This window comes from Bos grunniens, chromosome 1, assembly GCF_055505025.1.
Source record: "Bos grunniens cultivar Pamir isolate PY7600 chromosome 1, Bosgru_T2T1.0, whole genome shotgun sequence".
NCBI lineage: Eukaryota > Metazoa > Chordata > Mammalia > Artiodactyla > Bovidae > Bos > Bos grunniens.
Genome location: NC_141165.1, coordinates 112,842,242 through 112,864,678, shown reverse-complemented (window position 1 = coordinate 112,864,678; position 22,437 = coordinate 112,842,242). Strand labels below are relative to the sequence as shown.

Below are 22,437 nucleotides of genomic sequence, written 5' to 3'. Positions count from 1 at the left end.
AGTAAAACAGGCTCCCACTTTAAAGCATAACCATCCCAAACCCAAGAATGGGTCAATCCCTGTCCAAATGTTTAGTTTGAGTCCATCCATATAGCCTATTAAGAGTCAACTTCAATTAGCAAAGACAACTACTAGAAGGATAATGGTGAAATATTATAGTTTTCAGCTCTTTTTTTTAATCACTGTTTGCTCAACACTTTTAAATGAATTAAAAGCAGATGTTGAAATTGCTGCCAACTGTACACTTGTCATCTGTGAAAGGGAATTAACTTGGTTTTGTTCATCGTTAAATTAAATGTTAGGCTTCAGTAGTTTAAAGAGTCTTGGAATGCTGTTCCTGATGGGGTTTTAAAATTACAAATAACTAAAGTAATTTTGAAAATTGTGAAAACACTTGTCCTTGTAAGATAAGGAAAATTCCTGGGAAAGTTTAGAATTCTGAAACTCTCACATGATACGTGAAGGGACAAAAATCAATCTTTTGTTATTCAGCAGGAATTTTTGGACACCATCTACATTTTCAGCTCTGCATTTGGTGTGGTGGAGGACACAAAAGAACTCAGAAAATGAACTAGTTGTCATTCTCAGAGTTAAAGAAAATAAGATACTGTATGAACCAGTGCCCAGATAAGAGAGCCTGCTGCTAGTCCTTTACAAGTTCAGACGAGGTAGAACTTGAGGAGAGCTGAGATAATATAGGCAGGAATCTCAGGGGCAAGTTGATTGGCCAATGAAGAATCTATAGAGTCTAATGTTACCTCATTTGCATCCAGCCTCCAAGATGGCCGTAAATAATTCTTGCCTTTGAGTCTTCAGGCCTTTTTATAGTTTCCTCCCACACTGAACAGGGCAGACCTGGGTAAACAATGATATGGCAGAAATGATAGAGTATGATTTTTGAGGCTGGGTAATAAAAAAAATACTGTGACTTTGATCTTGGTCTCTCTTAACTCTCACTCTAGGGGAAGCCCGCCTCCATGTTGAAAGGACATTCAAGTAGCCCATGGAAAGTCTCATTTGGAGAGCACCATAGGAATCCTGCTAACAGCCAACACCAACTTGTCAGGCATGTGAGTGAGCCACTGTCCAAGTAGACTCTGTAGCCCAGGGAAGCCTTCAGATGATTGCATGACTGCAATTCTGGCCAATATCTCGATTATAATCTCAAGAGACCCTGAGTCAGAACATCTAGCTAGGTGGCTTCTAAACTCCTGACCCACAGAAATCATGATAAATAAATGCTTACAGTTTAGAGATGTTGAGTTTGGGGATAATTTTTTATGTAGCAATAGATTAATACACATTAGTAGGTGTTCATCTTCACCTAAGAATGCATGAGAATTTAGAAAAGATTGCTTGAGAAGGAAGAAAAGAGCTATGACTGCTTCTGTCTACCCTTTTAAAAGAAATGCTATGATAATACTATAATAAAAGCTGAAATAAACGCTATTACCCCTAACATAAAGATTGACCACACAGATGAGGTAATAATCCCTCACCTGCCTCTAGTCCCAACCAGCTGTTTCTATATTGGTGAATGACTTCATCCATTCCAAAATATTTTAAAAACATTCTTCAGTTCATTTCACAAGTATGTATTGAGAATAGGCTATGTGTCATAATATGACTTTTGTACATCTAATACAATAGGAATTACATAATTATATGGCACAGAACACCAGTAAGAGATTAAACATATTTTTGGTTTTTACAGTTTCATTCAAAACAACAAACTTTAATTTTCCCTTTGTAAAAATGCAATTTGGTTTTATCCAAAGATACTATAGAATACTACTACCCTTCCTATTTGGGGATGAAAATACAAATAACTGTGAAGCACGGGCAGATAATACACTCTATGTAGATGACTGGATACGCATTTCTTGAAGGCATATCTTGGAATGGCTCCATTGTGTGCCAGGTGGTCACAACTATTAGCATTAGCAGGTCTATGAAAAAAGAAATTCCAACTCCTTCTGTTCCAAAAGGATACCAAAGACGTATAAAAGCAGAGAGAGCTCCTAGTATCATTGATGGAATCTTCTTATAATTAGGAGAAAAGAGTAATGTGAGAAAATACATTTAGATAATTTCATAATAAAATCTTCTCTAGCTCTTGAAAAAGATTTAAGCAGAGATTTACTACTAGAATTTAACAAATTTTACTGTAATCTCATGCTTATATATCTTTTAAGTTCACAACCATCCAGGTAAAAGGTAGGACTTTGAGATTTTTTTAAAAGCACAAAAATACTAGGAAACTTACAAGCATAAAAACTTGTAGCCAGCTAGGGAATGTTCTTTTGGCATAGTAATATTGTTGTCATCGCAGGAAGTGAGGCATGTTGGGGAAAATGTAGATAAACTGGATCCAGATCAAGAGGAAAGATCAGAAAACTCATGAAAATGAATTTTCTCATTTTCTCTAACTCATGAGTTAGAAAACTAACTTAGCAGACTGGAGATCAACAACCCAATGTGGTGTTTGTCCTTTCAGAAGACAAGACAAGGTGAAGGGGAAGAGTGGATGACCCTGATCCAGAGCAAGAGAAAAAGGAAAAAGGGCTTATGAGCAGAAGACTCAACCACCACTGAGATCTGCAATAACTCAGTTCAGTTCAGTTCAGTCGCTCAGTCACGTCTGACTCTGCGATCCCATGGACTATAGCACACCAGGCTTCCCTGTCCATCACCAACTCCCAGGGCTTGCTCAAACTCATGTCCATCAAGTCGGTGATACTTCTCCTCCTGCCTTCAATCTTTTCCAGCATCAGGGTCTTTTCAAATGAGTCAGCACTTCGCATCAGGTGGCCAAAGTATTGGAGCTTCAGCTTCAGCATCAGTCCTTCCGATAAACATTCAGGACTGTTTTTTTTTTTTTTTGACTGGTTTGATCTCCTTGCAGCCCTAGGGACTCTAAAGAGTCTTCTCCAACACCACAGTTCAAAAGCATCAATTCTTTGGTGCTCAACTTTCTTTATGGTCCAGCTCTCACAACCATACATGACTACTGGGAAAAACATAGCTTTGACTAGACAGACCTTTGTTGGCAAAGTATTGTCTCTGCTTTTTAGTATGCTGTCTAGGTTGGAAATAGCTTTTCCTCCAAGGAGAAAGCGTCTTTTAATTTCATGGCTGCAGTCACCATCTGCAGTGATTTTGGAGCCCAAGAAAATAAACTCTGTCATTGTTTCCATTGTTTCCCCATCTATTTGCCATGAAGTGATGGAATGGGATGCCATGATCTTTGTTTTTTGAATGTTGAGTTTTAAGCCAGCTTTTTTGCTCTCCTCTTTCACCTTCATCAAGAGGCACTTTAGTTCCTCTTCACTTTCTGCCATAAGGGTGGTGTCATCTGCGTATCTGAGGTTATTGATATTTCTCTCGGCAGTCTTGATTCCAGCTTGTGCTTCATCCAGCCCGGCATTTCACATGATGTACTCTGCATATAAGTTAAATAAGCAGGGTGACAATACACAGCCTTCATGTACTCCTTTCCCTATTTGGAACCAGTCTGTTGTTCCATGAGAGGATGTCTGGTTCTAATTGTTGCTTCTTGACCTGCATACAGATTTCTCAGGAGGCAGGTAAGGTGGTCTGGTATTCCCATCTCTTTAAGACTTTTCCACAGTTTGTTGTGATCCACACAGTCAAAAGCTTTGGCATAGTCAATAAAGCAGATGTTTTTCTGGAACTGCTTTTTCTATGATCCAGTGGATGTTGGCAATTTGATCTCTGGTTCCTCTGCCTTTTCTAAATCCAGCTTGAACATCTGGAAGTTCTCGGTTCATGTACCTTTGAAGCCTTGCTTGGAGAATTCAGCAGCCTGGATATCAACAAGCCAAACACAAGCAAACACTGCAGAGAGTGTGGTGCAGCCAGTGCAACATGTTCAAGCAAGAGGAACCCAAGGCATACTAAGTTTGAAAGACTTTAGCTAACAAGCAGATTCCTAGAATTACCACTGGAGGAAGAGGATGTCATCTTGGTGGATACCATGAATTCAGAGTACTCGGTATGACACTGAAAGGTTTGACGAGTAAGGAACAGATGATATAAATACTTCAGAAGATATCATCACTAATTTCTATTGAAATCTTGTCCCCACGGGGTATATATCAATGTCATATTGATCCTATTGAGAATGGCTACATAATTTGTGGGGGTGCCTAGTGCAAAATAAAAATGAGGGGCCTCCTGTTCCAAAATTATTAAGAATTTCCAGGGCTTCCCTGACAGCTCAGTGGTAAAGAATCCACCTGCCAATGCAGGAGACATGGGTTTGATTCCTGATCCAGGCAGATTGTACATGCCTCATGCCCATGAGCCACCTGTGCTCTGGGGTCGGGGAGGTGCAACTACTGAATCCTGCTTGTCCTGGAGCCCAGGCTCTGCAAGAAGCCTCTGCAGTGAGAAGCCTGTGCATGGTAACCAGAGAGTAGCCCCCACTCACCACTAGAGAAAAGCCCACACAGCAACGAAGACCCAGCACAGCCAAAAATCAGTCAATACATAAATAAAATGGAAAAAAAAAGCATTTCCAGATGGCATGGAGTCCTGTGCTGTTGCACAGACTACACGCCCCTGAAGCTGACCCTGGCCCTATTAAAGAGAATGGAAGTTGGAAGTTTCATCTTCTACAGAATGAAAAAAAATGCTTGAAAATGTCAAGTGATTCATTTTTAGTGGAATAATATTTTTACCACATGGAGTATAAAGCAGTCACTGGCTTAATTACTCTCAAGATGAATTACAGTTGAGGGGTAGGATCACCTTAACCGATGAACAACTGTTTGTCATGTCACTGGCTAAACAGTTAAAAAAAAAAAAATTTTAGAAAAGCTTCTGAAAACCCCCTGACAACAACTGAAGAGACCCAGTAGACACCCTGAATATTGGAATGGTAATTTGACCCAGATCCATGCCTTTTATTCTTTTTGATAGCTGCCATCTAGATTCTCATTCCACGTTAAAAGAAATTTTCCCCATAGGACTGATCATCATGCAGACATCCTGGACTTAGAAGTGGATGCAATAATGTGGCTCTGTGTTATCTTTCCTTTGGGGAAGAGAATGAACATGTTTTTGCTTAGAAATGAAAGAGCTTATTTAATCAAATAGTTTTAAAAATTATGAAACATTTTAGATACCAAGTATAGACTCTATAAAGAATACAGAACACCTACATAGCCTCTTTTCAGCTCTTTAGAAACAAAATATTAAAAATATAATTGAAGCCATTTTCTCTCCTCCCACAAATGTAACTGTGAGAACCACAGAACTTAACAGCTCTGTCCAAACCCTTGCGCTAGAGACCTGATTAAAGACTAGCATCATTTTTTAGCAACTTAAGGCTGTGTCCCTAGGATGACCTGGGCCCCCACCAAACCCCATTAAAATGTCTGATTGAGGAAGTGCGATGGCTGACAGGAGAATTTACTGTTTGATCAAGCCAACACCTGATGTTAGGCTGCTGATCTCTCTTGGAGAGAGAAAAGACTCACAGTTGTGAATCTGTACCTCTACAACTTAGAAGTGTCCTTCTCAAGGCCTGAGAGCCATTCCTTTGAAATGTAATCATCAAGAAGAACAGGGTCTCTGTCTCCCAATCTCTGTGGGAGGGAAGAATCCTAACCTTGAAAATTGCCAGCTAGCAGACACTGCTGGTCTAATCACAATGACACTGACGGATGTTTTGTGATTTTTCACTTGTCTGACTCTAATGAGTCCAGCTCTCCCTGCTCCCTCATTCTCCCTTTAAAACCCCTAATCACTTCTGCAAAAATCACAATGGAGCTCAGCCCTTTCCCTACTGCCAGTAGTTTCCGAATAACATGTGTTTTCACTGCTTTAACTAAAGGCTGTCAGTGTTTATCTTTGAGAACTGCCATTCCAAGTTTTCTGTGTATCATTCTGCTACATTTTTTTAAAAAGCAGACATGTATCTATTAATAAAAAATATACTGTGCTGCCTATTTTTAAAATCAAATATAAATGACACCATACTTTACCTACCCTTGTTCATTTAACATCATATTTTCCAGACTTATCTGTATTGTTACATGTGGTACATCAGCACTGTGTCCAGGTTGGCAAAAGCATTTCCCTAGGTCCATCCTCCGGAGCCTCTGCCCACCCCTAGGCCCATGGATGGTCAAAGTAGAACAAAAAGCCCCTGCTTTGGTGGTGATGGTGGGAACCGAGCTTGGACGTGCAGGCAGAGGTGGCCACCAATGTGGAGTGAAGGGGAAGTAGGGTGGGAAGAGATAAAACGTAGCAGCTCTCTCTGCTTGGAACTCCAGAGTTCTAGATTCTAAATTTGGACTTGACTTTCTGTGTTTACATATGAAATATGTTTATAAACATGCAATGTCAAGTCCAAATTTATAATTCTAGCCTTGGTGGCTCAGGCGGTAAAGAATCCTCCTGCAATGCAGGAGACCAGGGTTCGATCCCCGTGTAGAGAAGAGCCCCTAGAGAAAGGAATGGCAACCTACTCTAGTATTCTTGCCTGGAGTATTCCATGGATAGAGGATCCTGGAGGGCTACAGTCCATGGGGTCGTAAAGAGTCGAATAGGACTGAGCCACTTTTCACTTTCACTTCCATGTTTATATATGAAAGATGTTTATAAAGGTGGGAGCCTAGAACACACCTCCTTCGCTGCTACTGCTAAGTCGCTTCAGTCGTGTCCGACTCTGTGCAACCCCATAGACGGCAGCCCACCAGGCTCCCCCGTCCCTGGGATTCTCCAGGCAAGAACACTGGAGTGGGCTTCCATTTCCTTCTCCTTTACTGTTTAGCTTTTTAAAAAACAACTTTTAAAGCATTCAGACATAAAGTATATGGCCTCCACTTGTACTTTTGACCGCTCCATCTTCCCTATGGCATTTCCCCTTCGCTCCTCCCTCCACTGCTTAAAACTGTCAAATATGACTCTAAGCAGGACGCTAAGACGCAAAGAAGACGCTAACTGGACGCCAAAAAGGGACGCTTACAAGGGCCTCTTTCTGGGACCCACGCTCTTGCCAAACCCCACCCACTGCGTCCGGCCCAGGGCCCGCGGCATCCTGGGACGTGTAGTCTTTGGAAGGGCAGCGGCTCTCCAAGTCTCCTCCTCCAAGTTGCCGTTCGCCCTCGGGACGTCGTGACGTCGCGTTCTTCCCGTCCTTCGCCTCCTCCCTCTCTCTTCCTTTCCCTCTCCAGAAGCTTGGTCCCAGACTTCCGAGGACCTTTTACGACGTTGGGTATAAGTCGGTCTCGGCGCCGGGTCCACTTTTCGGCAAAGTGACGTGGACGTCAACAGCAATGGCGGAAGGAGAAGAGGTCCTGCCACTGCCGACGTCGGGCGACGAAGGCTGGTGAGTAGAAGCCCCGGGCTGCTTCGCACTGCCCTTCTTTTCTGCGTTGTCACCACCCTGCCCGTCCCCGCGTCCCCGGCTGGCGCCGGCATGGAACGGGAAGACCGGTGCTCGAAGCCCGGAGCCCTGCCCCGCCCCCTCTGCCTGCCGGGTTCCCCTCTGCCAGCACGGTCCTAGGGGCTAAAGCCAGACTCGGAGGGAGAGGGATCTCGTCCAGGTGCTGGGCCTCAGTTGACCCTTCCAGCTTCATCCGCCGGCTTCCAAAATGTGCTGGAGAAGGGTGGCTTCGGGGCTGGGTTTGGCCGGAGTCCCTGGCCCGGGGAGTCAGAGTAGGCTGCTGGTTAGGAAGGAAGTTTCGCGGATGCAGATCTCAGGCACTGGAATACTCTTTGAAGAAAAGACCACTTGAAATGACTGCCGTAGCCTTTGCTTGGTTCAGAGGTTGACTGGTACACCTAGGGATGACTCCCTCCCACATAACTGAGACATTTTTAGTTCTAGTTTTCATTTCTCATTTCGCGTTCCAACAGTTTCCACCTTTCGTCTCTTCCACACATCTTTTTCCTTCCTGCTATTTTGCTCACAACTCTATTTCAGAGCGTTGGATGCGACGTAGGACACCGCTGTTGCTGTCCTCAAGGCTTTGCGCGCTTACCTGATTTACAGTCAGGGTTGTGGGGAGGACTTCTGACAATTTTTGGTAGGCTTTAGTCACCTAGCGTTGTTACTCTCTGGGAAAATCTCCTATTTTTGAAATAGTTGATCTTCACAGTACACTTTTAGAGATAACATCATTTAAAAAATGGAACCTTTAGAGGCTTGTCGAATTTTTACAATTGATCTAAGTGCATTGACCACAGGTATTAGATAGTTTTGAATTTGCCTGTTCATCATATATGTATAGCTCACTAGCACTCTATTTGTCTAATAATAATAATCCAGGACATTTGTAGACATGGAGTTTAATCCCTCTGAAAGAACTGGAAATCGTTGAAAGGGATAGATAATATAGTAATAGTAATTGAGAAATTCAGCTCTCACTTAGCAGACATCAGGCATCACCTTAGCATCAATATATGTACTATTGATGAAGGTGTAAGATAAAAACTTACCTAGATGTACTTTCTTTTCTCAATTGACTTACCTTGGAGTTGGGGAGCTGTAGAGGTACACTCGGTAAGAAGATAAAATTGCCCTAGTTCTTTGGACGTATTAATAAAAGTGTTGTCAAAGTTCTGGGAGACAGAAACCACGTCCATTTGGAGTCATTGGGGAAAGCTGTATGGGGGCGGGGGTGTTTGAATTAGGCCTTGAAGAATGAGTAGGATTTAGACCAGTGCTGTCCAATAGAAATGCACTGTGAACCACATAGTAATTTAAAATTTTCTAGTAGCCATGTTAAAAACTAAAAAGAAACAGGTGAAAATAATTTTAATTATGTATCTTCTTTAATTGAATATATCCAAAACCTTTCAACATGTAATCATTGTTAAAAAACAAACAAACAATACTTTCACATCTTTTTTGTACCGGGTCTTCAAAACTCGATGTGTATTTTACACTTTACTGCTCATCTCAGTCCGGTCTAGCCGTGTTTCAAATGTTAAATAGCCACTCGTGGCTGGCAGCTAAGGTGCAGGGTCAAATTAACAGAGCAGAAAGGTCTCTGAATGAAGTAATAGCATGAGCAAGGACATAGACAAGAAAATTGATGATTTGTTTGGAGAGTAATGACTAGGATGTCATAAAGTTTGCTGTTTTGGAAGAGTGAATTTGTTGTAGTGTAAACTGGCTGTCATCAACTGATTGAAGGCCAGGAGGGAAAGTATTTCTAGAGAAAAGGTGTCTTTGGGGAGTTCTTAGGTTGGGCAGATTGTGAACTTATGTCTGGTTCAGAGGGGCAAGGACCGTGGAGTGAACGGTTGCTGGTGGTGGCATTTGTTTTCTTGTAGCGTTGCTGTTTCTTTGGTGAGGCTTCCCGTTTTTGCTCTTTTTATTTTCATGAGTGGAAGAACCCTGAGTGTTCTCTTGATTTTTATTCTCCCTCCATTCTCTTCTTTTTTTTTTATTATTTGTATTATTTTATTGCTTATTTTAATAGTTTTTCTTTAAGAAAAATACATTTCAGATTAAAATTACAGATTTTGATTTTTGAAAACAGTTAAAGGAATAGCTGTTTATAATAATCTATGGCTGCTGCTGCTGCTGCTAAGTCGCTTCATTCATGTCCGACTCTGTTCAATCCCATAGAAGGCAGCCCACCAGGCTCCCCCATCCCTGGGACTCTCCAGGCAAGAACACTGGAGTGGGTTGCCATTTCCTTCTCCAAATCTATGGCTTCTATAGTCTAAATTCAAGATGTTCATTTTACTACGAAGTAGTGTGTGAATATGTGAGTGTGTGCTTGGGTATGTTTGTACAGAGACAGAAAGCTGACTGAAGTGAATTAGCTTTTTATTCACTAATTTCTCCTCCTTAAAAAAAAAAAAAAAGAAAGAAAACACTAATGCACATCATTTGTAAACCCTATAATAATAAAATTTTAAGTAATCAATGAAAACTCTCTCCAAGCCTCTTCTGTTCACACACCTACTTAAATATGATATGTACCCTCCAGAGCGGATTCATTTTGATATTTGGCAAAACTAATACAATTATGTAAATTTTAAAAATAAAATAAAATTAAAAAAAAATAATGTGAACTTATACATATATTTAGAGATGTATGCATGTACCTGTCTCCTTAGTTACCTATTATCTAACTAGGTAAAACAAAAAAACCTCCATTCTCTTCTAATCTTTATCCTTTTTCTGTACTCATTGCACTCACTGGTCCCCTAGAAGTGAATTTGAATAGAGTCAGAAAAGACATTCGCATTTGGAGCCACAAGTTCAGTAAAGCCTCTGTCCTTAGAGTGCTTCTTGTATACACTGGAGCAGCTTTATTCTTTAAAAAAAGAAATGTTGTGACATATTTATTGTAATCTTTCTAGATAGAAAATTTTCTGAAATGTGTTAAACATCTTGTTGTGTAACTGAACTCATCTTAAAGATTTAGGGTCATTCAGTTTACAAATGTGAGTGTATAAGAATAAAACTAGGTCCCTGTCCTTAAGGAATTTGTGGTCTAGTTAGAGGAGGCAGGTTTAAAGACATCATTTACTGTTATACTTCTGTAATACATTGAGACCTTTAAGGCCTATCTAGGCAGAAAGCGTAGACTGTTGCTGCTTAAATGCCCCTCGACAGCCATCCCTTTTTGAGTTTGCTTTTCATTAGTTTTTCCTGTATGCTTTCTTTGTTGTCAGTGGTATCTCACTCTTTGATCCTGATCTGTGAAACTCGGTAGCTGAACTTGTTAAATTATCTGTTCATTTGTAAAGAGGCTCAGGATGGGGCCTGAAGAACTTAAAAGTACAAGATGTCACTTTTACTTATTTACTGTTTTTTAGTTATGCTCTGGATCGGTGCTTTTCAGAATTTAAATGTGCATTGGGATTACCTGGAGAGCTTGTTAAATTTCAGATTCTGGTTCAGTAAGTTTGCTTGGGACCTGGAATTCCATATTTCTGACCGACCACTACTGGGCGATGGCATTTCTTGTTCATAGTTCTAGGTGATGTATATCTCCAATGAGTTGGTCAGGGGAATTTTTCTCTTTACTATTTATATTGTATCATCTAACACATTATACTGTATATATTACATAATTATACTTTAGTTTTAATCTGATTGCATGTTTTACCACTGTTCGGTATTTTATTTATTTCTTTATCATTGCTTTGGGAGAACTTTGTCTAGTTGTGGCAAGCGGGCACTACTCTTCGTTGTGGTGCTTGGGCATCTCGTCGCGGTGACTTCTCCTGTTGCAGAGCACCGGCTCTAGGTGCTTGGGGGTTTTGGGGCTTAGTTGCTCTGTGTCCTGTGAAATCTTCTTGAACCAGGGACCGAACCCATGTCCTCTGCATTGGCAGATGGATTCTTATCCACGACAAAACCAGGGAAGTCCTGTTGTTGTTCTTTAGATAGTGAACTTCCCAAGGGCAGTGCTGATGGCAGGTGGCTCAAATGTTTGTTGTCTGAATGAAGATACAGATTTTTGTAAAATCATGTGCAGTAATATACCAAGATGTCATTTCATATAAATTTTCTGACTCCAGTGTTTTTGTAAGCTGCGTGATTATTTGCTGGTGTAATACTTATATTTTTATGGAAATCTAGGGTTATCAGAAACTGCCTCAGCTCCCAAACTTTCTGAAATTGCAGCCATGTAAACTCAGAGAGCATGGAGAAGTCCTTGTAAAATTGTTTACAGTTTGAAATAAATTTAATTAAATAATATAAGCTACAGATCTGAAAATAACAGAAGTGTTAAATTATTGTAGTTCAATGATTGGTCATTCTTCTGGGTATTGAAGAAACCAGGCTTGCGATTGTGGCTTTCATTTTCTGAGACTTTCTTTCTGAAATAACTCCTTAAAATCTAAAGTCTTGATTAAAAATTTTTGTTTTGGTAAAGACATTGTGCAACAACTGTTGGTATTTTGAGTTTGCTAAGTTAAAATTTTTTGTAGAGCTTTTCTTAAATTTGTTGCTAAGCTTTTGTTAAAATTGTAGAAATATCAGTTTCATAAAGAGGCTTCTATTGTTAATTTGAGATGTGAATAGGAATTGTTTTGAGAATAATGAGGTCTTTTTCGAAGTTTTGTGCACTTTGTAAATAGTATTCTGTGCTTTCCATTTCATAAGCATGGAAATAGAGATTTAAATTATCACTCGGATTATTAGGTGGTAGCAATTTCAGAATGATATAATCAATAAAGAAATACATTTACTATGAAAGAGAATGAAACCTGTTGCTTAGAATATTGATAGCTTGTAGTTCTGGGAAGACTAGATATTATCTTACATAAAATGAAGAGAAAGTGAACCATATTGGTGTGAATTAGGAGTTTTTATGTTGACAACTGTTTGATTTTGTGAGGGCAGACAGAAGTTAGAAATTAAGAAGACTTACTTTGTTTATGCTATTTATATGAATGTTATTATAATTTGGGTTTTACTGTTTTTGGAGGTAATTCCTAAATAAGAATTCACTTGTTCCTTGTTCCTGTGGATGTTTTAATACCCACAGGTAAGAGTTAGTAATTGGTTTTTGCATGCTAAAGAAATGTATTCAGTGAATTTCTTTCCATGTACTTGTACTCACTGCTAGGAGTACAGGTGCATCCCTGTAAGTATAGGGAGGCGGTTCAGGTAATTCTGCACTACTGAGTGTACTCCGGTACACAGCCAACTCACGGGTAGGTGTCTTCTGAGCAGAATTGATAAAGTATGCCTACAAGTCATTTCTGCTGCTTATGGTGAAATGTGGATTCTACTTGGTATAAATCAAAGGCAGTCCAGTCCTCCCACACCATCTATTAAAAAGCAAAATAGAGGTTAGCAAAGCATTCTTAATTCATTCAGCTAACATTAACTAAATACTGGTTATATTCAAGCTGCTATGTAGTGTTTAAAAAAAATTGAAACGTTTAAAACCAAAACTGTGCATTGTTCTGATTTGCTTTGGCATTTCAATTTTTTCATCATTTAAAGAAGCAGTGCTTGAAGTGACTTATTTAGATATTGAGAATTACATACAGAAAGCAAATCAGCCCCATATATTAAGTTCATAAGAGCAAATTGTTGTTTGTTGGGAATGCAAGAGCAGTAGGAACCAGTTAAAAGAAAACCTATTTCCTGAAATTTAATGTACATTTATTTTTAAGGGTCTGTCTCACCTTTTTCACCTGAGTTGAGAAAAGGATGACTAATTAAATAATGTGTTTTACATCTTCCTTCTTCTTGAAGATTAAAGGAGTTTGTTCTTGTCTTTAAGCTGACATAGCATTTTATTGGATTTTTCATTCCAAACCGAATGCTGTAATGTGTCCTTTCCTTACTTTCAAGCAGTTGTTATGTAAAACTAGTTGTTGTGGTGTTTAATGATTTTAGTAAGAAGAAAACATGTAAGAAAATACTATATGTTTGTATAGAACTTTATCCTTTGTTATACAAAGGATAACATGCTTATATATACTGTCTCATTTTGGCTCTTAGAACAATTCTATGAGAAAGGGAAATTATGAGTTATTGTCCTTTTCTTGTTAGGGCTGAGAAGATAGGCATAGGGAGTTTAGACAATATACCCAGTGAGTGGAAAATCTGGGACTTAAACTCATGGCTCTCTAAGCCCTTTCTTTCTAAAGTTGATTGCATACACTGTGTATAGTTTGCAGATACTTTAACAGATAGAGAGAACCCAGTTAAAAATATGCTAATCTTACATTAAATCACCATGTGTTCTGAACATACGGTATTTAAAGATGTGCTTTGTTGACCACATGTGTGCATTATCTGTGGAACCTATAAGGCTCTGAGGCTATGCACAGGCTTTGTGCACAGGCCACATTGCCTTTCTTGAATCCACAAGAAGGGGTAATTCATGACTGTTGTGGTGGGATGGGATACAGAGCGTTATGTACTATAATTTCATATCTCTTTGGTTTTCATAATCTGTTCTCATGCCTCTTGGCAAAAATCACTTAAATAGATCAGTTTTTTTATGTTGAGATACTGTGGTTACAAATATCATCTAGATTATATATCTAATATTTTATATATTTAACTACATGTATTTATGTAATTATATATTAATTATATGTGAATACATAAGTAATATATATGTATCTATATCATTTGGAAATAAAGTTATAATTTATTTTGATTTACTTATTTAGTCTGTGAGAACGTAATAGTGATATTTAATTAGAACATATAAATAATTATACAGTTTTAATTACTATCACCTCAGTAATTTTTTCATTGTTTATATTCAGTGATGTTAGGGAAATAAGAAACTTGCTTTTAAAATAGCTTTCTTGTGGTCACTGTCCCCTTTAAATAGTTTCTAGTCTCTGTTTTGAGGTATAAAAGTGACACAGAGGATGTATTCATCTTATGAGCAGTTGAATACCAAACATTCTTGAACTTATTTTGTAGATTCCATTTAGATCTAACCACTGACATGAAAATAAATTGAGTTCCTTTTTTGTTGAATAAGTTATCACTGATAGATGGAATTCAGGTTAAAAAAATAAGTCCATTATGTGTTTCTTTGTCCATCTCTGATCTCCATTGGTAAAATATCTTTGGGAAGAACTGCCTAAATGTTGCAAAATATTGTCACCTCATTTGCAGTTACTGTTTCTTTATCTTCCAAAATAGTGGTTTCATGAAAAGGAATATTGGTGGTCTTTCTATTCTCATTCCAGTTTTTTTTTTTCTGTTTATTTATTTTTTAATTGAAGGAGAATTGCTTTACAGAATTTTGTTGTTTTCTGTCAGACCTCAACATGAATCATCCATTGGTATTATATATCCCCTCCCTTTTGAACTGCCTCCCATCTCCCTCCCCACCCCACCCCTCTAGGTGGATGTGGAACCCCTGTTTGGGTTTCCTGAGACATACAGCAATTTCCCATTGGCTGTCTATTTTACATATGGTAATGTAAGTTTCCATGTTACTCCTTCCATACATCTCACCCTCTCCTCCTGTCTCCCCATGTCCATAAGTCTATTTTGTATGTGTGTTTGTCCATTGTTGCCCTGCAGATACATTCTTCAGTACCATTTTTCTAGGTTCTGTATATATGCATTAGTATACGATATTTATCTTTCTCTTTCTGACTTACTTCACTCTGTATAATAGGCTTTAGGTTCATCCACCTCCTTAGAACTGACTCAAATGTGTTCGTGTTTATGGCTGAGTAATATTCTATTGTGTATATGTACCACAACTTTTTTATCCATTCATCTGTTGATGGACATCTAGGTTGCTTCTCTGTTCTAAGTATTGTAAATAGTGCTGCAGTGAACAATGGGATACTGTTGTCTTTCTCTCATTCCAGTTTGAGTAAAGTGGAAATTTGTATTAGAAACAGGTAAAGTGCTGTTTTGTGTTGACTTGTGCTGTTTTCATCGCCTTCTTTCTCTGAGGTAAAAGAGGTACACTATTTTCAGTTTCCAGATGAACTAGTGCTTTGGTTGTTGGGTTGGGGAAAGACTGTGATGCATTTCTTTGTGCACTAAATGTGCTAGAAAATCACCTTATGTGTATAGAAAAGAACAGACTGTTGGGGACTTTTTGCTTTGAGGAAGCATAGAAGAGGGAAAGGTTTAGAGCACTCTCTAAGGTTAACTTTTCATTAGTGGAGAGAGAGTTCTCCCTTTTGTGCACCAAGTCTTACAGTGAATGCATCGCAGCGTTACACGTACGGTAAAGTTGTGAGCACTTTTTTCTTTCAATGCTTGCACAAAAATTCCTGAGTTCATTGTTAGCAGAGGAAGGGGCACCATTGGTATACCATTGGTGCAATTTGATCTACATGGATTATGGGTCAAAAATAAGTTTATAAAAATTTAAAGCATCTGCTCCATTTGTAATGTAGCTAATTTTAGTAGTTTACAGAGCAACACAGTGCTGAAATATTGCAGCTATCGTGTATGCTTGTCCTCTTAGACAAGGAGGACTAGATTTAGCACTTTCTCTACTTGGCAAAGCTCCTAGTTAAATTCTGCAGATGATTACAGTATTTGATAGGGGAATCTCCTGAAACTGCTTTGGTAGATCTGATCCTGATAATAGTTTCACTGTTTCTTCTTTCAAGCTGGTGGAGTGTTGTTTTTCCCATATGTCTATTTTAACAAATATACATTTTGTTAAAATGCTGTAATAAGTGTGGCTGACTCTGACAAGAATCCAGATAAATTCAAGATTTCACAATTAACAAATTTTGCTGTCATGGACTGTAAGGTGTCATGGTCATTTCCAAATGTGTCATCATACTATTTGTTCTTGGAATGCTTTGGTAGTTTGAGATTGGTATTTAAAAACATGTTGCATATTACATATTATGGTCAATTCCATCCATATCTACTGTACAATTGAATCTGTAACAACGTTCTCTTATCTTCACTTCTAACAAATGTCACGCAAAATAAGTTCAGACAGATCTTCGGTGCTGATGTCTCATGACCTGGGCATTAGGAAACAACCGGAAGTATGACAGCACAAGTGAAATCTTGCAGCCACAACTCAGTATGTGCAACTTGCCACTGTTACACAATTTGCTGGTGCTCACAAGTAGTTAGCTGGCTATTTTTTTAGTTTTGAATAACTGATCAGAAGCTTGTGCCATGTATGCATGGAGAAGCTGGCCGCACATTGCTTAACCTGTGCTCATAGTGGCTTATGTTCTAAGCACACCAAGGGACGGCCATAGCACTGCTGGCAGTCAGGTTTGAACGGTAGCCTATGCAGTAGAAATAACATGCTTGGTGTTTACAAGCAAGTGTTGGCTTTTATTGATTTCCCCAGTAATGCAGTTTTTGTCTTTTTATTTTAATCAAATAATAATGTATCTTAGATCTTGACCACTTTGAACACAAAACTAATTTTTTTTTTTTTTAATTTGTCATTTGGGTTTTCTCTAGTTTCTCTGTACTCTGCATTTAAGCTTGCTGCTGCTGCTGCTAAGCTTAGGTGACTATATACATTCTAGGTCCTAAGTGGTTTTTTTTTTTAAACTACTCTTTGATTTTTAAAATAATAATAGAAAAGGGTGTGATTTTAAAGAATTTTGAAAGCTAGTAAAGTTGACATTATTTACTTAATAGACTGAGAATTAAGACAATTGGTTTCCAACCTAGAAAATACTCTAAGTGTTTCAGCAACTTATCTTAGTATGCTCGGGGGACAGTCTATTCTGAAGTTAAATAGGCCATAGGAAATCATAGAGGCCTGATAGGCTGCTGGGAATGATTGCTTAATTCTAGAGCTACTTCATACGTATGCTTTCTACATAAAAAAACCCACGCTTCTTGAATGCTTATTTTGTCTCTGAAGATTTAATCTTGACTAAATGAAGAGTGACTTATGTCCCTACACTCAGGTTTGCTCTTACCTCTAATTTTAGTGTTTCCCACATTTCACTGTTGCCTCACTTGCGCCTCATGAGTGCTGACACAAGCGCCCCGCAGTGGCTCATGTGAGCAGCAGCTCACTGTCCGACGCTCTTCTTTTTGGGGAACAGTGAGTCTGCACTGCCTTTGGAGTCTTGTACAAGACTGAGCAAGAAAGTTGGGAAAGACAAAGTCAGGTAAGGTGTAGTTATTAAGATGAAATAGAAAGCAGAGAGTGGGAGTGATATTCTAGTAGAAAAGAAGATAATTCATGTGCTGTATAAATACTCTCCACGTCTTTTGATTAGATGGTATCTGATTCTACGCCGTTTTATAGGTGAAGAAACTGAGTTTGTATCTTAGGTCACACAGCTGTTAAAGGTGTGTGGAATCTGATGTCACGTTTTCTGACTTTAAATTTTATACAATTTTCTCTGTAACACACTGTCTCTAAGTCACTATATTCATGATTCTTGATGCTTTTGCTACTGAGCTGCCATGGCAACTGTTTAGGAGTCTGTTCCTTTCTGATAGTTATTTAACAAGTAGTATCAATTTGAGAAATTAAAGAGGCAAGGCAAACTCTTTCCCTCAGCAACCCTAGGGTATATGGTTTGGACCCTTCATAGTGATGTGCTCACATCACTGAAATGGTAAATGAAGGTTGACATACAAGCTTCCTCTTAAAGCCCTAAATTAAAGAGTCTCTAAACTTTTTCTGTTACTCTTTTATTACATTTTTATTGAGGCAGAGGAACCAGAGATCAAATTGCCAACATCTGCTGGATCATGGAAAAAGCAAGAGAGTTCCAGAAAAACATCTATTTCTGCTTTATTGACTATGCCAAAGCCTTTGACTGTGTGGATCACAATAAATTGTGGAAAATTCTGAAAGAGATGGGAATACCAGACCACCTGACCTGCCTCTTGAGAAACCTATATGCAGTTCAGGAAGCAACAGTTAGAACTGGACATGGAACAACAGACTGGTTCCAAATAGGAAAAGGAGTATGTCAAGGCTATATATTGTCACCCTGCTTATTTAACTTATATGCAGAGTACATCATGAGAAACGCTGGGCTAGAAGAAGCACAAGATGGAATCATGACTGCAGAAGAACTATCAATAACCTCAGATATGCAGATGACACCACCCTTATGGCAGAAAGTGAAGAGGAACTCAAAAGCCTCTTGATGAAAGTGAAAGAGGAGAGTGAAAAAGTTGGCTTAAAGCTCAACATTCAGAAAACAAAGATCATGGCATCCGGTCCCATCACTTCATGGGAAATAGATGGGGAAACAGTGGAAACAGTGTCAGACTTTATTTTCTTGGGCTCCAAAATCACTGCAGATGGTGATTGCAGCCATGAAATTAAAAGACGCTTACTCTTTGGAAGGAAAGTTATGACCAACCTAGATAGCATATTGAAAAGCAGATATTACTTTGCCAACAAAGGTCCGTCTAGTCAAGGCTATGGTTTTTCCAGTGGTCATGTATGGATGTGAGAGTTGAACTGTGAAGAAAGCTGAGTGCTGAAGAATTGATGCTTTTGAACTGTGGTGTTGGAGAAGACTCTTGAGAGTCCCTTGGACTGCAAGATCAGTCCTGGGTGTTCTTTGGAAGGACTGATGCTGAAGCTGAAGCTCCAATACTTTGGCCACCTCATGTGAAGAGTTGATTCATTGGAAAAGACCCTGATGCTAGGAGGGATTGGGGGCAGGAGGAGAAGGGGACAACAGAAGATGAGATGGCTGGATGGCATCACAGACTCGATGGACGTGAGTTTGAGTGAACTCCGGGAGTTGGTGATGGACAGGGAGGCCTGGCGTGCTGTGATTCATGGGGTCGCAAAGAGTCAGACACAACTGAGCGACTGAACTGAACTGAAACCTTTCTTTTTTATTATTATTTTTTACTCTTTTATTACATTTTATTGAGATGTAATTTATGAATCATGAAATACACATTTCAAGTGTACAGTTCAGTGGTTTTAGTATATTTCCAGAGTTAAGCAATCATCACCCATGATCTAAGTTTAGAGTATTTTCATTACCCCCAAAGAAACCCCATACCCATTAGTATCCCTCTTATTCCCCTGTCACTTCGGGTCCTGATGATCCACCTTCTGTCTGTATACATTTGCTATTTTAGACATTGCATGTAAATGAGATCTTACAATGTGTGGCCTTTGTGTCTGTTTTCTTTCACTGAGCATAATTCTCAAGGTCCATGCACGCGTTGCATGTTGTCAGCACTTCATTCCTTTTTATTGCTTAGTATTCCAGTGTATGAACACACATTCATAAGATGATGATGTTTCTACTTTTCGGCTTTTATGAATAATGCATACATTTAGGTTCTACTTTTTGGCTATTATGAAGAATACATAGAACTAATGTTACAGATATTTTTTAAAAGTTTTTTGTCGTTGCCCTTTTTAATGTGGTAAAGCATACATAACATAAAATTCACCATTTTAACAGGTACAGTCAAGTGACATTCCGTACATTTACAGTGTTGTGCAGCCATCATCATCCCAAACAAGAACTCTGCCTACTAAGCAGTAGTTCCCCATTGCCCCTACCTCCGGCCTCTGGTAACCTCTGTTCTACTTTCTGTCTCTTTGAATTTCCCTATTTTAGTTACCTTATGTGAGTGGAATCATACGCTGTTTGCCCTTTTTTTTTTTTTTCAATGCCATTCTCCCAAAATCTTCCCACCCTCTCCCTCTCCCACAAAGTCCATAAGACTGTTCTATACGTCAGTGTCTCTTTTGCTGTCTCGTATACAGGGTTATCGTTACCATCTTTCTAAATTCCATATATATGCGTTAGTATACTGTATTGGTGTTTTTCCTTCTGGCTTACTTCACTCTGTATAATAGGCTCCAGTTTCATCCACCTCATTAGAACTGATTCAAATGTATTCTTTTTAATGGCTGAGTAATACTCCATTGCGTATATGTACCACAGCTTTCTTATCCATTCATCTGCTGATGGACATCTAGGTTGCTTCCATGTCCTGGCTATTATAAACAGTGCTGCGATGAACATTGGGGGTACACGTGTCTCTTTCCCTTCTGGTTTCCTCAGTGTGTATGCCCAGCAGTGGGATTGCTGGATCATAAGGCAGTTCTATTTCCAGTTTTTTAAGGAATCTCCACACTGTTCTCCATAGTGGCTGTACTAGTTTGCATTCCCACCAACAGTGTAAGAGGGTTCCCTTTTCTCCACACCCTCTCCAGCATTTATTATTTGTAGACTTTTGGATCGCAGCCATTCTGACTGGTGTGAAATGGTACCTCATAGTGGTTTTGATTTGCATTTTTCTGATAATGAGTGATGTTGAACATCTTTTCATGTGTTTGTTAGCCATCTGTATGTCTTCTTTGGAGAAATGTCTATTTAGATCTTTGGCCCATTTTTTGATTGGGTCATTTATTTTTCTGGAGTTGAGCTGTAGGAGTTGCTTGTATATTTTTGAGATTAGTTGTTTGTCAGTTGCTTCATTTGCTATTATTTTCTCCCATTCTGAAGGCTGTCTTTTCACCTTGCTCGCTGTTTGCCCTTTTGTGACTTCTTCCCCCTCACCTCCTTAGCATTTGTCTTCAGAGTTTATTCATCTTGTAGCATGTGTCAGAATTTCCTTCCTTTTTAAGACTGATAACATTTCGTTGTCTATATATACCACATTTTACTCATCATTCATACGCTGATGCTTATTTGGGTTGTTTCCAGTTTTTGGTGTTGTGAATAATATTTCTGTGATTATGGATGTACAAATTCCTGTTTCAGTTCTTGCTTTCAGTTCTTTTGGGTATATCCCCCTGAAGTGGAATTGCTAGGTTATATGGTAATTCTGTTTAACTTCTTAAAGAACCGCCAAACTTTTCCACAGTTGACTGCACCATTTTGCATCACTTCCACTGGCAATGCACAAGAATTCTAATTTCTTCATATTCTTGCCCTCCTCCCCTTTTTTGGATATTAGCTATTCTAACAGATGTGTTATATAGTATCTTGTGATTTATGTATGAGTTTTTGGTGTATGTTTTGTATTCTCTTTGGTATACTGCAAACCTAGGAGTAGAACTGCTGGGTCGTATTTTTAATTATGAGAGGGTTATACTTTTAACTATTTAGTTTGTGAGAAGTGCCTTTGATTACCTACAGTGGAGCATTGTCTGGTTTCTTGCTTACGGATGTGCTCCTGGAAACCACATTTGTGGTTCCCTTGGGGGCCACATCAAAGAATCTAATAGTGGCTGTATCAACATGTTAAAAATGCAGGTTTAACATTTTGAGGATCTGTCAAACCAGTTTCAAAAGTAGCTGTACCGTTTTACATTCCTACCAGCGATGTATGATGCTTCCAGTTTCCATTAGGACGGTTTGATACTAGCCGTCCTTCTGAGTGTGCAGTGGTGTGTCATTGTGGGTTGTTTTTTGTTGTTGTTGTTTTTCACTGTGGGTTAAAAACATTTTTTTTAATGGTTAATTTTTGGCCGTGCTGGATCTTCATTGCTGTGCTCTGGCTTTTCTGTAGCTGTGGTGTGTGGGCTTCTCCTTGTGGTAGCTTCTCTTGCTGCAGACCATAGCACTAGCGTGCACAGGCTCAGTAGTTGTGACTTCTGGGTTCTAGAGCACTGGGTTGGTTGCTTCAGGGCATGTGGGATCTTGCCAGACTAGAGACTGACCTGTGTCTCCTGCATTGGCAGATGAGTTCTTAACCACTGGACCACCAAGGAAATCCCTCATTGTGGTTTTGATTTGAGTTTCCCTAATGGCTAATGACGGCATGTGCCTCTCGGGTGCTTATTGGCTAGTTGTTATCGTTTTTATTTTTTTGGAGAAAGAAAAGTAGTCTGATGTTTTGGGAAGGTCAAATCAAGGTAAAGATTTGATCATTTGAAGTAACATAGGGAGAGTGGCCCTGGAGTTGTGGGCAGTAGAGAAGGAAGAGGGATGGTTGGGTGTGTAAGAGGAGGAGGTGAGTGGGAGATGAGGGAGACGTGGTCACATGTGTTGTCAAGAATACTTTCCAAAAGCTTTGCTGGGACAGGAACAACCAGG

General features: G+C 39.1%; 1 protein-coding gene across 9 annotated transcripts in view; it reads left to right on the top strand.

Annotated features, from left to right (window-relative positions):
- The first annotated feature begins 7,283 nt into the window (after positions 1 to 7,283).
- TBC1D23 (TBC1 domain family member 23) overlaps positions 7,284 to 22,437 on the top strand; it is a 57,845-nt gene continuing 42,691 nt past the window's right edge. For all 9 annotated transcript variants that reach the window (XM_086410287.1, XM_086410253.1, XM_086410279.1 and 6 more), the window contains exon 1: positions 7,284 to 7,360. Coding sequence is in view for 2 of the 9 variants with exons in the window: in XM_086410246.1 (XP_086266372.1) it covers positions 7,308 to 7,360 (53 nt within the window). In the remaining 7 variants the exon portion in view is untranslated. The remainder of the gene's footprint in view (positions 7,361 to 22,437) is intronic.